The sequence below is a fragment of the Citrus clementina genome, unplaced genomic scaffold (assembly GCF_000493195.1).
Source record: "Citrus clementina cultivar Clemenules unplaced genomic scaffold, Citrus_clementina_v1.0 scaffold_2, whole genome shotgun sequence".
Lineage (NCBI taxonomy): Eukaryota > Viridiplantae > Streptophyta > Magnoliopsida > Sapindales > Rutaceae > Citrus > Citrus x clementina.
Window position 1 is genome coordinate 26,435,923 of NW_006262688.1, and position 16,545 is coordinate 26,452,467.

Below are 16,545 nucleotides of genomic sequence, written 5' to 3' on the forward strand. Positions count from 1 at the left end.
TATATAGTATATCATTTAAGGCCTTTGAATTCCAATCCTCCAAGGTAAATTTTTATCATTCATATCATGAAAATTCAGCTCAATCGATTGCCCAATTTGGGTTTCCACCCTTTTGAAATTATTTATTGCTCAAAATCAATATACCAATAAATTAACTTTCTATTTGAAGAATATTATATATCTTACCAAAAAGTAAATGACAAAATCCGAAAACTAAACAACATTTTTTCGATTGCTTTTGAACATTTAATATTTATTGATCCAAAATTTCACCGTAACAGCTAACAACTCTCCAATCTTAATCCAACATCAGTCAAGCAAGAAAAAATATACATAAAACAATGGTCTTATTTGACTAATTGATTGGAATACCATGGATGTCCATGTCATGAAAAGATAAAAATCCCCAAATTTGTCAATGATGTTAAAAAACAAAGAAAAAAGAATTAAGTGGGCACCTCAAATTTGCTAGGGAAAAAGGATAAGAATTAGCCCCCTTTTGTCTTTGTTGCTGTTTGGCAAATAGGATATGGCATCTGTGCCCTACAACACAATACAACATTGCTTTTCAGATAAATAGATAATAGATAAACTCTCTTGGATTTTCTTAATTTTTTTTTTAACAAGTTGATAAAATAATAAAAATGAAAAATAAAAAATGAAAAAAATATATAAAGAGGTATACCAAGGCTTGACAGATACATATTTTTAGGTCTCTCTCATTCTCTTTCTTTCTCACTCTCTCTCCTCTGTCTTTCTCTTTCTTAGGTTTGTTTCTCTCTCCTCTCTCTTCTCTCTCCCAATCTCAAAGGTTTCTCTCTCCTCTCTCTTCAGAAGGGCAAAACCCTAAAGAGCCGTTTACAACACCCCAAGTAAGTTTTCTCTCTCTCTCTTTCTTTATCCTCCTCTCTTTCTCTCTCATCCGCCCTCTTTCTATAATTTGAATATATGGGTCCTTTTGTACTGTTAAAACTTCCATTTTTATACCTATTTTTTTCTTTTATTTGTTTGTGTTCTTATTTACATGCTTACATATTTGGAATGCTATTTTCTGACATGAACATGCTAAGATCTATGATTTTGAGTCTCAGATTCGGGGGAAAAATGTCTAATTTGTAGAAACTTTTCAATTTTGGAGGCTATATATTGCAGATCTGCCGATGGGTTTTCATTGGGGTTCTGTTTGGTTACGGGGAAAATGTGGGAAAATAGGAAGTGGTTTGAATCTGAAAGATACCGTTTTTCTAACCGGAGTCTATTTGTTTGCCATTTTTGTTCATTTGGGATCATTGAAGTTTCCATTTTGTTGTGGATCCAAGAAAATGGAAACTATATTGACATTTTTGGATCTCCATTTTGGCTTTCTTAAGGAAATGCAACTTTCATGTGGGTGAAAACTGTTTCCTTTGGCTGATTTTTGTAGCTATGGTATTTTTAAATGCTAATGTTATGTTGGATCCGAGTTTGATAAATATTTTCTTCTTGGATTTCACTTCACATTTTAGAACTTTATTTGATGTCTTGGCTTTCAAGCCTCTGTTTTCTTTTGCATTTTATTAATATGAGGCTGACATCTTCAATGCTAGATCTGTTAAGATTGTGAGAAAATCTAATTTCTTGCACCATATTGTTGCTGTAAATTTGTAGCTTTTCATGGATGATGATGCGTTGAACATGCGCAATTGGGGTTACTATGAACCGTCCTTTAAAGGGCATCTCGGTCTGCAGCTCATGTCGACAATGCCTATGGTAGACCGAGACACCAAGCCTTTTCTACCTGGTCGGGACCCTAATATTATGATTGGTGCCAATGGTGCCTTTCATCCTCGGGATTGTGTGGTTTCCGAGGCATCTATTCCCATGAACTACATGAGGGATAGTTGGATCAGTCAGAGGGATAAGTTTTTGAACATGCTACCTTCGAATCCTACTTTTGGGGTTCTTCCAGAAACTTCTGGAGCTCACTCCTTGCAAATGCTACAGCCACCACCCAATATGTCAAGGGATGACAGATTGGCCCCTGATAGAGTGGCACCCGACAGAATCGTGCCTAAAGTCGAAGAACCAGTTGTCAAAACTGAAGGTGCTCCACTAAAGAAAAGGCAAGGTGGGGGTGCCTCAAAAACGCCGAAAGCTAAGAAGCCTAAGAAGCCCAAGGATAATAATGGCACTGCTGTGCAGCGTGTGAAACCGGCTAAGAAGAGTATGGATGTCGTTATAAATGGGATTGATATGGACATCTCGGGAATTCCTATTCCTGTCTGCTCATGTACTGGAGCTCCTCAGCAATGTTACCGATGGGGATGTGGCGGTTGGCAATCTGCTTGTTGTACGACAAATGTGTCAATGTACCCTTTGCCAATGAGCACAAAAAGGCGTGGTGCAAGGATAGCTGGACGTAAGATGAGTCAGGGGGCATTTAAGAAGGTCTTGGAGAAACTTGCAGCTGAAGGGTATAATTTTGCCAACCCAATTGATTTGAGGACCCACTGGGCTAGACATGGTACCAACAAGTTTGTGACAATCAGGTAGATTTACATTGCCTGTACCAGTAGTGGAACCCCTTTGGCATTTGGTCTGTGTCACCTGTATATATTTCTGTGGCCTTTTGCGGGGACTTGGCTGGTACTACTGGTACAGGAATTTGCAGTCGTGGTACATGTTCTTTTAAATTCAGACATATGGGATCTTGGAAATTGTTGTTTAGATTTCTTTATGCTTTTGTTATAAGGGTAACAAGTAATTTCTAGTCACCAAGAATTAGAATGTGGATGAGTTTTTATTTCATGGATTTTGGATAACATCAATTCACCTTTCATTTAATCTTTTCAAGGGGCAATTTTCTTATGCCATCTGTTCTTTTACTGAGCTGTGAGATTACATAGTTTGATTCTTTTCTGGTAATAGTATCTGACGTATTTAAGTAATGCATAATTCAATTTCACGTGGCATTTTACTGTGGTTATTAAGTGCACAGATTTGGTCTCCTTACCTTATTATGATGAGTTCTTTTTAAGTAAGAAGTTTCGAAAACTTTTTAGAATGCAATGTTTTAATTAGCATCAAACTTTCTTAGTGGAGTTCTACTGCAGAACAATTTTGCATTTAACCATGCTTGGAGTACAGGTAACAATAATCATCTATAGACAATTATGAGCCCTTAGATCTAATCATAAAACATGGTTGGGCATTTGGCAGAGATAGGAAGAGTCCTGACATGATTTAACTATTTTGCAGTCTATAGAATGTTCTTCAATTTTATATAATCTCAGGGCATCTGATGTAATAATTATTTGTTAGTCCCTAGTCCTTGCTGTATGAGCCATCTTTTGATGAAGTATCAATACTGGCAGTTTCTATATCCCTTGGACCTCAATGCCCCATCTCTATCATTGTTTAGTAGGTTGAAGCAGATGCTAATGTGATATGGAAAGTGGAAACTATCTTTGGCCTTATATTATGCTGAGACCTTAAAAAGTAAATCAACCAACCAAAAGTTGAACATTCGTGCTGCTTACTTTTTTTGGAAATGTATGAAGTGTCACCTGTAACTTCAAAGTCTCCAGTGCAGCAAATTTCATTTGTGACATTGGGAGCAAGATCAAGTGGTGAGTTTTGGTCTAATGAATCTTTTGATGGATAAATTAGTTGCTAGGTAATTGGGGATTATTTTAACTACTTGCTCAGGCATTGATAGATGTATTTTTTCCCTTCACTAATTTCAGGTTAGTCTACTCAGTTCTGAGATTTTTGCTAGTCTAACATTAATTTTTTTTTTCCATGTCAGTTCTGAAATTTGGGAGGTAGTCTAATATTAACATATTTTTTTCACTTATACTTGTTATGTCTTTTCTGAATGTATATGAATCTTTGGTGGGGCCTATACATTTCTCTTCGTTGGCATTATGATTATCCATCCTGTGAGCTTTAGGCTTGGTTTCAGCCATAGATAAGGGAAACATGCTGTTGATGTCGTTAAGTATTTCTAATTCAATGATCTTGAGGCAATTTTCAGTGGAATGTTGAAATATCGGGAGTCTAGGAGATTATTATATCAATAGGTCATGTTTTTGTTGGACGACTCAGCATGGGGACACTATTTGGCCAAGTGTCCTTCTAATGCTTGCTGATGAAATAATCCAGAGGTGCTTTGAAGGTTGGAATAGGAGTTTATTGATCGGTTAAATCTTTGCCCTATAGTATTTATGCTCTGCTGTATGTCTCCCCTTGGAGGGCAGAACGTAGGTAACTGTCTTGGATGTCATTTCTTGAGATGCTACTGCTGGAAAGATGCCAATGACTGAAGTTTCAATTGAGGGGTCTGCGGATATGCTACTATTGTGTGGTCTCCTTTCAGAATGGGAATTATCCTTCATATTTTGTCTGGGCTTTTAGTAATGCCAAATTGACATTCACACTTGGATTGGTAGTGTAGTTACAGGATAGAGGTGTCAATTGGACTGGCTAGGAAGCAAGGCTGGATTCATACAAATTGACCAGGACCTATCAAGGGCTTGGCATTTTCATCCCTTCTTTGCGGGGGTTTTATTTTTATTTTATTTTCCTTTTTTATTTATTAAAATTTCAAACAATCCCTCAAAGTTGCATCATAAATATTGTCAAATAATTTCTGTTGATTTTTTTGTTTTATTTTTGAGAAAATTAATTAATTTGAATTTTATGCTGATTTTTGGATCATAAATACATAGGTATATTATTGTGAAATGCGCTTGTGTACAGCTCAAACTCAGAGCCCAATTCCACTTTCATATCCACGTTGACTAATCAACGTCGTGCGGTACAATAACATTGTCTTCAATCTTTCTTTCCAAAAGTCAAACGTAAGAATTTTTTTTCCCAAGAAAATAAAAAAAGAGACAATTATACACATCATTTTTTTTAATGTGTAAAATTATCATATATGGTAAGTGGTAACCTGCATCCATATATCATCTCAATCATTGCAGCCAAACCAGCATCAGAGTTAATTGATCAGCATTCGGGGCAAAAAGCAGAATTAGACAAGAGATATAAGAAAATAAGATAAATACTAACACTTAATAATTTCTAATAGATTTTTTTTTTAAAAAATAATCTATACAATGACCTGAAGTATGTATGAAGCTCCTCGACGGGAAAATAAAAATTAGCAAAATAATCCAATTAAATGACCTTCGTTGTTAAATCAAAACTACTAGAAAAGAATTAAATCTGGAAGATCATTCTTGTACGCAGGTACAGGTACAGGTACAGGCACAAGGGGAAGTATACTTGCAGAGTCCAAAAATGGATTATTATTATTTCTTGTTTCAAAATTTTGATGATGATTTCCTTCATTGCCCTCATCAAAAACTTCCCATTTGTCTGTTATTATTGTCGTCAAAGCTTTATTGTTATTATTATTCTTCAATTTCTCTTGTTCTTGATCACTCACCGCTATGGCGTTTTCTTTTTCTTCGTCCGCAAAATTATCAAAAAATTCTTTGCTCTCTGTATCTTCATATTTCGTCTCTGCATCTTCTTCTTTGCCCTCTGGATTAAACCCATCAATGATTCGCTTGAGATCTTCAATGTCTTCTTCAGGAATCTGGATGACTTTGGGTATCTCCATCATATTCAGCACACCAAATTCTCTGCAGAATTCGAAGTACGAAGAAAGTTCTTCGCCCTGTTCTGTTGCCTTTTGAAGAGCCTTAAGCGCCATTACAACCTCAGGTTTCTCCGCTGAGTAAATTCCCAAAAGAACCCTGGCGACCCCACTGCAAATCCTGCTATACACGTCGTATATTTCGATTATCAGACAATCCATAGCTTCAAGAATCAGAGCCACCCTCATGCTTTTAGATTGTGGCTTGATTTGAAGCAACAAGTCCAGCAAAGATTGCCATTTTTGCAGCTTAAAAATCTCTTGTACCATCGGTGCATCGTTGCGTCTGCTTTGTTGTTCATACAAAAAGGCAGACCTATGATCAAGAAACGCATAGTAAGCGCGTATAAAGTTATTGAATCCCCATGAAATGCTAGGCCTCGTATGTCCATCTTGGAAACCGGAAAGATCAAATGGCAGCCGTCCGATCTTTTGCACGGCTGGGACCTTACAACAGAAGACACCATGCATGAGAATCAACCCTTTGAGCGCAACAATCCAGCTTTTGGTCTTCTCCATACGCTTGGACAAGGCCCACACAAGAGGTTTCAAGCTAGACGGCGTCGTTCGGATCCATGCAAAGACTCTCTGAGCGTTTCTGTAATCGACGTGCAACTCATCGTGGCTTGTGGCCTTGATGATTGCGGCTTCGAGATTAGGGTTACGGTATGAAGACTTTCTTGAAAAACTGGCCGCCCAGATGCTGTTCTGGTCCTTGAGAGCACCGGCGGCTCTTTGCCATAGCTTCATTTCCTGTTGTTTTGCCCCCAGCAGCTTGTCCCATCATTGCATTTTCCCTTTTTTAGATTTAATTCCGCTTCTTTTTCGCGTCTTGTTTTGGTCTTTTTTTAGGTAAAGAAACTAATTTTCAGTAATTGGACGTGTAGGTTTATGAATGCCAAAAATTGCCGTCCAAATTAAGCATATTTATGATCAATTCTGCTGTACGTACCACTAATTATTTAATAAATTAAATTAGTTGTTTAATAATTAATTTGGGAAGAAACAAATTAACAGTTTCATGATTCTTGTTTCATGGTTATTAATTTACAGATTTAAATAGCTCTTATTGTTGACTTTGTCAGTCATGATTACCGTTTATAATTGTTTTTATGATTATTTGTTTTGATGATTATCTGTCGTGCACATGCTCAACGTACACGGTTTTAAATACAAGAAATATTGGATTAATTGTTAAGGAACACGCTCGGATAAATAATTTCTTGAAGAATAATCGTGGCTTATCTTTTGTTGGCTTGTTGCGACGGTGATCATAGGAGGATTTAAATAAAACAGATTACATTTCAACGTGACCGCTTTGTTGGAGGAGGCATGCATGCATGTTATAGCACTTGTTATGGTCTAGCAATCAAATTAAAAGACAAATGAATATTAAAACGCATTTAAATTAATAACCAAAATTACAAATAAAAAACAGGTTTTATTCTTTATAGCTTTATATCAGAAGGTCATAGCGGACATAGACTGGTGACCAAACAGAAACTAAAATAGACCTTGACCAAACACAGACTTAACTTAGACCCTGACACCTGCAAAGAAAGAAATAAAATAAAAAAGACTTCGCACAAAAACTTTATTCTTGGCTAGGCAAAGTAAAGCTAGACTAAATAACTTCAGCTAGCTCTTACTTGGACAAACACGACAAACACTAGATAGAAATCATCTGCAAAACAAGACACCCATACATTGACTCATATATAAGGTCTAGAAAATCATGAAGCCATGAAATTCATTGACCGATGAGATCGAGGATGATATGGTGTCGTTTCTTTGATGATGTTTAGTTCTTTTGTAGCTCCTCCAGCAGCGGAACGATCTTGGCCATAGTGAGTGGCTTTGTGTAGCAAAGATCAAGACCAGCTTGCATGAAAACCTCCCTCTCAGTCTCTGAGTTGCGAGAAGTGACCCCCACAATTTTGCTTTCAACTTTCATGGCTCGCATTGCTTTGGTTGCCTGTTTTAATCATACCGCAAAGGAGATATATAGGTCAAGGCATGGCTAACTTGATCTTTTTGGGGAAAAAAAAATTCACATTATTGTACCACGATTCTTACCGTCGAAACATAGTTCTTAAGGGATATGTAAAGTTAATTAGCTGATTGGGATCTTATTATTTCATTTTTATCATCCTCAATGGCTTATTTTTCTATCAACAAATTAATATTGAATTCACGTGTACGTAGTCATTAATAATCATTTGTTCAAATTTGATAGATTAAGTTCATGCACAGTAATTTGAATCAACAAATTTTCTTAAATATAATGCAAGTCATCAACACCTTATCATATAAAAAGTAGTTTTGTAGCATGGCTATGACTGGTCTATTTCAATATGAATAAAGTTTTAAAAAGAAGTTATTTCCAATAAAAAATTAAATAAAAAAAATTAATAATAATATCATGGTACTAATTAATATATATACCTCAATTCCATCCATGACAGGCATTTCCATGTCAATGAACACAATATGAAATTTGGCCCCAGTACGGAATAGATCAACTGCTTCTTTTCCATTTTCAGCTACTTCAACTTTAAATCCAACAGATTTCAAAATCATTGAGTGGATTCTGCGAATCATTGGATCATCATCAACCACAAGGGCAAAGTAAGGCCTGTTCTTAGACACAGGGTTTTCTGAGATCCTCGCTTTCTTTGAACTGGATGCACCTTCTGCTCCAATCATCATTTTTGCAACTTAATTTTCTGCAGGGATAAAAACTAAATAAATCAATACATTATAGTAATCTTCTTATCAATGCAAAAAAATATAGTTTCAGTCATGCATGAGCTTGTGTTTGGAAGCAGTCATGATTTAATGGGATGATGATGTATTAGCTGAAAAAATAATTCAAAGTGGTGCATATAGCTATTTTAAAGGGGGGAGAATTTTAATCTTTTAAGTAAATACAAGTACTATGTTGATGCTAAAATGATAATTATCGTAGTATGGAGAACAAATACAATGAGAAGATTTAAATAGCAAGACGTAATAAGAACTCAACAAATAGAAGCTAGTTTGAAATACCTTATTGCTTGCTTAAGAATAATACTCTTTGCAATGCCAATATCCACAGCTAGTTAGGGTTTATATAAGTAAGAAAAGGTGATAGCTTTCTTATCTTGCATTTAAGAAAGTAGGATGTATTTAGATTTTGCAATTTGTAGCTAGATACGATGCTTATTGTTTAGCTAATAACTGACAATTCTTATAAGATTGAGAAAAAAGGTCGTTGAAAAAAGAATGTAATATGAGATATAGAAATTTAGATTTTATATCATTTAAAAATTCTATTGAGATATGGGAAAAAATTAAAAAAAAGTTATATTTTTCCGAAAGTTCTGACAGAACTATTAAAAGTATCACATCCAGATATGCAATTAAGAGCGCAATCTATTCTGCAGATTCGGACATACTCATTAATCGTTATCATGTGCCGCTCACAGTTTATTAGTAGATAAAACTGTGGTCCAGTATATATTTTGACTGTCGTTTATCAACTCTTACACGACTATAAAATGTTTAATCAACACGTCAGACAACCCTTGCGTCAATATAACGGTATAATCGAAAAATTGTACAACTTTTATGCTGGCGTAAAGGATACAAGGGATTTAATATTCTTTTTAGAAAAATAGTTAAATTTTCTTGAAACAAAATAATTTAAATTTTCTTGTAGCAATATAATTAAAAAGAAGTCAATGCTAATCTTCTTTATTGCTTTTATTTTATTTTTTCTCTAATCTACGATAGAAATAATATATTCTCTCACTTAAATTTAGTTAAACACATTAACATACACATTCTTTTGTACATGTTTTTTTAAAAGTAAGAAAATAAAAATACTTGAAAACTACTCGATCAGGAACTTAATGTCGGTTTATATATCTTTATTGGTATAATTTCTATCTTTTTAGTTTTTATACCATTTTTATATGCATTATAATCTTTAATAACTAAGATGGTATAATTTAATATTTTATAGTTTTTTTCTAGTATTGACATGTACACGTTACTACTATTACAAATATATTAAATAGCCTAGCCCATACATTTATTGGGAAACCCTAGCTAAGTGCAGTTAAAAAAATTTTACTCTCCTTTCAAACAAGAGCAATGATTCTCCACCTTAAAAATAAGGTGAGGAGATACACACCACTCGACCTTTTAAGGACTCTACTTGGTTCCCTCTTCATACTTCATAGAGTCTAAGCCCTAAGAAGCAAAACAAAAACAACAAACAGCAAATGCGAGAAATTTTACTCAAAAAGTAATTTTCCAAGATATTAACTACGAAACTAATACACTGCACCAACGCTTAGTTCTATATACAGAATGCAGCTCATATTGACTTTATTTCACGGATAGACAAATTTACAATGTTGATGGTGCCATATGCTTTGCCATAAGCCTAATAAGGGCAATTTTGAAATTGTACCGAAATATTTTTACATTTTAAAAGGAAGATTGACTGTTTCCTTACTAAAATTAATATACGCTACTTATTCCTTTACTGTTTTCATAATACCCAATAACCTTAATTATAAAATATTACCCTTATTTTTAAAAATATTTTTATTCATATTTACTACAAGTTAAATAAAACATGTAAATTGAAATTAAAATAAAAAATTTAAATACTAAAAATAATATATATAGGTTTTGGTGTGAATAAAAAATTAACAATAATATATTTTTCTTGTAATTTTTTATTTTTTAACTTTTATTTCTTATAATAAATAAATATTATATATTTCCAATATCAAATATCAATTAAATAAACCATTTACTCCTATTTTCTTTTTATTTTTTTGTGCCAATAGTATTATTGAATACTATAAAAATAATAAGGCAATAAGTAGTACATATTAACTTAAATAAAGGAAATATTAAAAAACTCACATTTTTAAATAGGTTGTATATTTAAAAATGAAGTCTCATCAGCGAATCCAATAGCTTCTTAGAAGATATTAGTCCAACAAAATCCAGAACTTGATAGGAAACCCTTTCAAGCCAGGATTCGGAATAGCAAAATTTTTCTACATAAGGCACTAATCACCTCGCTACTCTCTTGATTTCTCGCTCTCTTATATCGATCTTCTAATTTTTCCATCCTTGTTGAACATTTGGTTGATCACGGATGGCTTTTACAAAGAAAATACTAGCTTTCTTGCTGCTGGCAACACTTGTTCGCGTGTCTCTTGGTGCTGTTCACAAAGTTGGTGACGCCGCTGGATGGATTACATTGGGCCACATCGATTACAACCAATGGGCTTCTTCCAAGAACTTCCATGTTGGAGACACAATCGTATTCGAGTACAATAACCAGTTTCATAACGTGAAGCAAGTGACCTTCCAAGATTTTCAATCTTGCAACGGAGCCTCCCCCATAGCGACCTTCTCCAGTGGCTCTGACTCTATCACCCTCAAAAGGCCAGGCCACTACTATTTCTTGTGCGGTGTTCCGGGACACTGTAAAGCAGGACAGACACTTGACATCATGGTTACTCCAGCTTCTCTGCGCCCAAGTGCAAGTCCATTATCAGCTCCTAATTATAGTTCATCGCCATCGTCATCGGGCTCAGCATCTTCACCGGCACCTTTGCCGAACCCATATCAGAGCAATGCTTCTTCTCTCCAAGTCCTTTCGGTTTGGCCTGCTTTGATCAGCCTTGCAATTTTTGTCATTGGTTTCGCATACTAGGCAGAATTTACACTAATTTACCTTTATTTCTCTTTAATTAGGTCTTGTATTAGCTTTCTTTATATTCATCGCACCGACGTGGTAACTCTTAAATCAATTAATTATAAAAAGTGAGCAAAATCAATAATTTCTAATTCTTTTGTTGGCCAAGCACAAGGCGGGAGATACATTTTGTTTCTTCCAGTAAATCTTTTAAATTAAATCAAAGTTAATCGACAATTTCCCGCGAACAAAATATACAGAATTTTCCTATATTGTATCTATGTTCTGTTAAATACGTGGAAAGTTTATATATGAATGAAGGTGATTAATATATGAGTGGGAAATTTATATATTAAATGTGGGGGTACAAACATAAAGAGTACTTAATTTGGAAATTTTAATATAAAGAAGAAGAATTTATGTATGAATGAAACTGATTGATTGAAAATATTGATTAGCAGGGAGAAGAAAGTTTTGGATGCTCATTCAATTGGTATATACAATTTCATCCATTTGATTCTTGGATAAATAAATAAATAAATATTAAAATAAGTATAATTAATCAAATGAGCTCTAATTTTTTTATATATTATTTAAAATTTAAACTCACATCCTCATAATTTATGTAGAACTTAGTATTTTTTTTTATTTTAAATCACCAATGAGGTGGTGGGTTAGGCATAGACCCCTACCTGTAATATAAATTAGCAAATGATAAAATACATGCGGAGAGGGATATATGTAGAACTTAGCATTTATTTTTGTTAATTAGAAAAATTTGATTCACCTATAAGTTTTTCAGTGAAAAAACCAACGGTCTTTAAAGCGCTCCAAATAATAATAATGTTTTAAATCCAAAAGCTAATTGAAAAAAAAGTTAAGAAAAAAGTATAGAAATGGGAAAATTAAAAATTCCCTCTCTAGATTGGCTGAGAAACACTTACCCTAAACTGAATGAAACTGCTACACACTTCCTCCTACTTTCAAAACATAACACTCTTCCCCAATGCTAACTTCCCCTACTACAATCTGCTTACTTCTAGGAAGAAGTCTATAATGCCATTAATTCAATTTAAGTAACTTTGAACTTCAAACAGGTGAAGAAATGGAATATCTCTAAGTCAACACTTGAATAAAATTGTACGAGAGAACCCACCCATAAATGGAAACAAAAACCATATTTTGAAAATAAAACTAATTCACTTCATCTATCTTATAAAAAAAAAATCAACTCATCTATCATCTTGTATAGGGCTAATGTGAATTAGTTGAACCACGTAACCATCTTTTTTTTTTTGTTTTTACAATTCTTTGATTCATTTTTTTCCTTGATTGCTTCTGTAAATCATCATCTTATGTAATCACTCTATCTTGTTCAAGCTTCAACCATATCTTCTTTACAGCATCTTGCTGATCTTGATTCAGGATCTTGGGCGGTACCAAAAGGCAGGGGCGGATGCAGTATGTGACTAGTGGGGGCTCAAGCCCCCATTGGCCAATAAAAATTCTAAAAATAAAAGTGAAAAATATTTTAGTTTCTAATAAGCCCCCATTAAATTTATTAAAATAGTCACTATAAATTATAAATTCCCATAAAATTTAAACTTTAACTTTTAAGAATTATAAAAACCTATATTTTAATTAAAAATAATGATAGTCCACCACCCAAAATATTTTCTATTCTCAAAAGTAGAATTAGTTCTTCCAGTTTCTATAATAATAGTAGAACAAACATTTTCAGTAATGAAACTCATGAAGAATCATCTTTGGAATCGAATGGGATAAATGATAGTTTGGTTGTTTATATATGAAACAATAAATTTAATAATATTGATAATGAGTTTATTGCATAACATTTTTAAAATATGAAAATGTGTAAAGAATATGGGTTATTTAGCGTCACCCCCCACAAGTTTCGACCATTTGCGCTGCGCACCCACAAGTTTCGACCATGTGCGCCGCGCACCCATTGCCGTTAAAATAGCTGTTATCTGTTACGGTGGAGGGGTAAAAATGGAAACAAATGAAGAAATATTTTAAAATCTTGTACTTTGAAGATCCGAATACGAGCTGTCATTTCAACCTCTGTGACTTCACTCTTCCTTCATCATGGCAGTGAGCTTGCTTATACAAGATGCTCAAGTAGTGGAAATTGGAGGGAAATCGAAGACAAAGAAGAGCAAATGGCAGGAAAAGCATCCATCGTCACCCACGACAGTCATATATATTAAGGAGATAAAGTTATTACATTGTGTTATTCAGAAAATGCACTAAGGAAACAAATGTTTGAGAGCTGAACCAATCACACGTTCTTGAAGAAGCTTAAGTGAGTGAGAATACTTCTTTATTTAATTTTTGGTAGCTATATTGATCTGCATTTCGATTCCAGTAATTATGTTTTGTGATTTGAATCTATAGAGTTATGATTATAGATTTGATTGTATTATAGATGGTTATGGCTCAATTCTGTTGCTATTGGATATTTGGTTTGTTGGTCATTGATTATAGCTTATTTGGAGAGTGTTGAGATGGTTGTTGATAGTTTGTTAGGCCGATGTGTGTAATCGATGAAATTAACAAGGGTTTATTTGTTTAATGGTCTGGGTAAATGCTATGATTTAATGAATTGTGTGTGCTATAGGTTTTAAGTTTTTATGTTGATTGAGATTTATATTTATTTCATGAAAAAAAATCTCTGCATTATAAAGTAGGTACTGTCATTACAGGAATAATGGATGGAGATGATGATACCACTATGTTTGTAACTTACAAGGATAAGACACATAACCTTGGTATTGTTGATCGAGACAAATTCAGTAGGGTGTCTGTGATCAACAAAGTTATGGTGAGAGTGTATGGAAGGAAGATGTTGTTTGATGAGAGGTTTAATATGAGTATTTGGCAGCCGTGGGACTGTAAGAAAGCACAGATTGACACTGATACAGACCTCATCTCGCAACTAAAAGAGCACAACCATCATCTAATCTACTACATGCAATTATACCTTGATAAGATACCCCAAAACCATGACTCTACAACAAAGAGAGTGTTATTTGAATCTTTTAAACCAAACTCATCTAGAGATCCAGACACCAACAATCCAGCAACCTTAAACCTCAATGATCCAATTCCATTACCCCTGCATGTGTCGACAAACCCAATTGAGTTTTCAAATGAAAAACTCTTGCCTGAATTAAAAGCTACAATTCCAATCAATGTCACCACCAATATCATGAAATCTTTGGTTGCATCCGATTCCATTCAATCTCAATCCAATTCACAAAAATCACCACTTCCTTTTATAACCAAGATTCAGAACAAAATTGATGCAAACTCTGACCTATTTGAAGATTTCATGGACACATACTTCAGGTCCCCTACACAAAACCAAACAACAATTAGAACACAGACCGAGGCAGTGACCCAAACCCAAACCAGTGACACAGGCATACAGATGAAGTCAGTGATAATAATGGTGACAATACTTCATGTTACACTCCAGAAAGTCCATCTCAGCAGCTCCCACAAAACTTTGCCCAATCTCGAAACCTATCTCTTTTGTTGAATGATTGTCCATCCTCTCACGAAGAGACAGACAAAGCATCTGAAGATGCCTTTATATCTCTTGACCAAAATGATATGGTTTCCTTCCTACAAACTCAGAATCCTGAATCCCAACCTATTTTTGCTTCTAATCCTTTCAACAATTCATCTGACCATGGTAACATACTCAACTCCAAAGCAGCAGTGGGTGCTGAATATGACTTAGACGACAATGTTTTCAGTTTGATTGACAGTGATGAAGATCCAGAGCATCCATTCGGTACTCCTAATGTCATTAAGCCACTTACAAAGACTGTGTTGGAGTCTAAAATGGCTTGTGTTGTTTCTGATGATAGTGATGGAGATTATATCCTATCTGATTATAAAAGTGGTGATGATGACTGTGGCCTTGTTTCTGATGATGAAAGTGATGGTGTTTTGGCTAAAATGGAGGCTGTTATTAGAGAGAACTTGTACATTCCAAGTTGGGATCTTGTGACTTTCAGAATAGGGATGTATTTTCGAAATTTTAGAGAGCTTGCATGGGCAATCAGGCAGCATGCTGTTGAAAACAAATTTAAGGTGTATAGGCATAAGTTTGAAAGGGCTCGAATTACTGTTGGTTATGCATACTACAAATGTCCATGGTTTCTACATGCTGGCAGGACCAGATTTGGTAGTGTTTACCTATTGAAGAGACTGCATAATGTGCACACATGTTCACGAGAGCTGGACAATCCTGAATGTACTGCTGAGTTTATAGTTGTGAAGTATGAACAAACCTTTCTAGATCACCCAGACACAAAGGTTGATTTCATTATCGATGAGATGAGAAGAATATATAGTTGTAAGGTTAATAGGTTCAAGGTGTATAGGGCAAAGAAAATGGCATTGCAAAGAGCAGGTGCAGATCATGAATCAAGCTACAGGCTGATCAGAAGTTATGCTCAGATAATACTAAATAAGATGCCACAAGCTCTGGCCTTAGTTAGTGTTATTCGGTTCTCAGGGGAGCAGTCTCAAACTCATTTTGATAGATTTATCCTCTCATTTCCAGCACTTAGAGATGGTTTCAAAGCTGGTTGTAGACTATTCATTGGGATTGATGGCTGCCACTTGAAGGGTCCATATAAAGGTGTAATGTTGTCAGCTGTAGCACTTGATGCTAACACTGGAATATTTCCAGTTGCTGTATGTGTTTGTAGTGTTGAAAGCACAAGTACTTGGACATGGTTTCTAGGTCATTTAAAAACATTTCTTGAAGATGTAAGGCAGCTAACTTTCATATGTGACAGGCAGAAAGGAATCCAGAATGCTTTGGCCCTTGAGTTCCCAAATGCTCATGTGAGGTTTTGTGCGAGACACATTCTTGCAAACTTGAAGACAAAGCATCGGCATACAAACTTCAAGGCTTATTTCTAGGCAGCTGTAAGGGCATGTAACAGTAGGGATTTTGATGTAGCAATGACTAATTTGAAGAATATAGATGAGGGTGTTTACGAGACACTAAGAAGGTTGCCACCAAAATTCTGGGCTAGACATGCTTTTGACAACAGTTGTAAGAGTGACCACTGCACAAATAATATGACAGAATCTTTTAATGCATGGCTTGGTGTTCAAAGAAAAGTCCCACTGTTGAATATGCTTG

General features: G+C 34.8%; 4 protein-coding genes across 4 annotated transcripts; 2 read left to right on the forward strand and 2 right to left on the reverse strand.

Annotated features, from left to right (window-relative positions):
* Positions 1-707: 707 nt before the first annotated feature.
* LOC18052554 (protein BASIC PENTACYSTEINE2) lies at positions 708-2,864 on the forward strand. The gene is made up of 2 exons (XM_024191730.1): positions 708-872; positions 1,648-2,864. Exon 2 carries the CDS (start codon positions 1,654-1,656, stop codon positions 2,530-2,532), a length of 879 nt encoding a protein of 292 aa, XP_024047498.1. The 5' UTR covers positions 708-872; positions 1,648-1,653; the 3' UTR covers positions 2,533-2,864.
* Positions 2,865-5,113: 2,249 nt separating this feature from the next.
* LOC18052844 (putative clathrin assembly protein At1g25240) lies at positions 5,114-6,405 on the reverse strand. Its single transcript, XM_024191697.1, has one exon. It carries the CDS (start codon positions 6,395-6,397, stop codon positions 5,195-5,197), a length of 1,203 nt encoding a protein of 400 aa, XP_024047465.1. The 5' UTR covers positions 6,398-6,405; the 3' UTR covers positions 5,114-5,194.
* Positions 6,406-7,448: 1,043 nt separating this feature from the next.
* LOC18052845 (two-component response regulator ARR22) lies at positions 7,449-8,356 on the reverse strand. The gene is made up of 2 exons (XM_006448006.1): positions 8,093-8,356; positions 7,449-7,622 (listed from the first exon to the last, which is right to left on the reverse strand). Exons 1-2 carry the CDS (start codon positions 8,354-8,356, stop codon positions 7,449-7,451), a joined length of 438 nt encoding a protein of 145 aa, XP_006448069.1.
* A 2,452-nt stretch (positions 8,357-10,808) lies between these two features.
* On the forward strand, positions 10,809-11,372 carry LOC18052846 (mavicyanin). The gene has a single exon (XM_006448007.1). It carries the CDS (start codon positions 10,809-10,811, stop codon positions 11,370-11,372), a length of 564 nt encoding a protein of 187 aa, XP_006448070.1.
* Positions 11,373-16,545: the final 5,173 nt, after the last annotated feature.

Coding starts and splice junctions, on each gene's coding strand:
- LOC18052554 (XM_024191730.1), top strand. CDS start 1,654: ATGGATGATGATGCGTTGAACATGCGCAATTGGGGTTACTATGAACCG.
- LOC18052844 (XM_024191697.1), bottom strand. CDS start 6,397: ATGAAGCTATGGCAAAGAGCCGCCGGTGCTCTCAAGGACCAGAACAGC.
- LOC18052845 (XM_006448006.1), bottom strand. CDS start 8,356: ATGATGATTGGAGCAGAAGGTGCATCCAGTTCAAAGAAAGCGAGGATC. Junction 7,623..8,092: donor CTGTCATGGATGGAATTGAG/GTATATATATTA, acceptor TGATTAAAACAG/GCAACCAAAGCAATGCGAGC.
- LOC18052846 (XM_006448007.1), top strand. CDS start 10,809: ATGGCTTTTACAAAGAAAATACTAGCTTTCTTGCTGCTGGCAACACTT.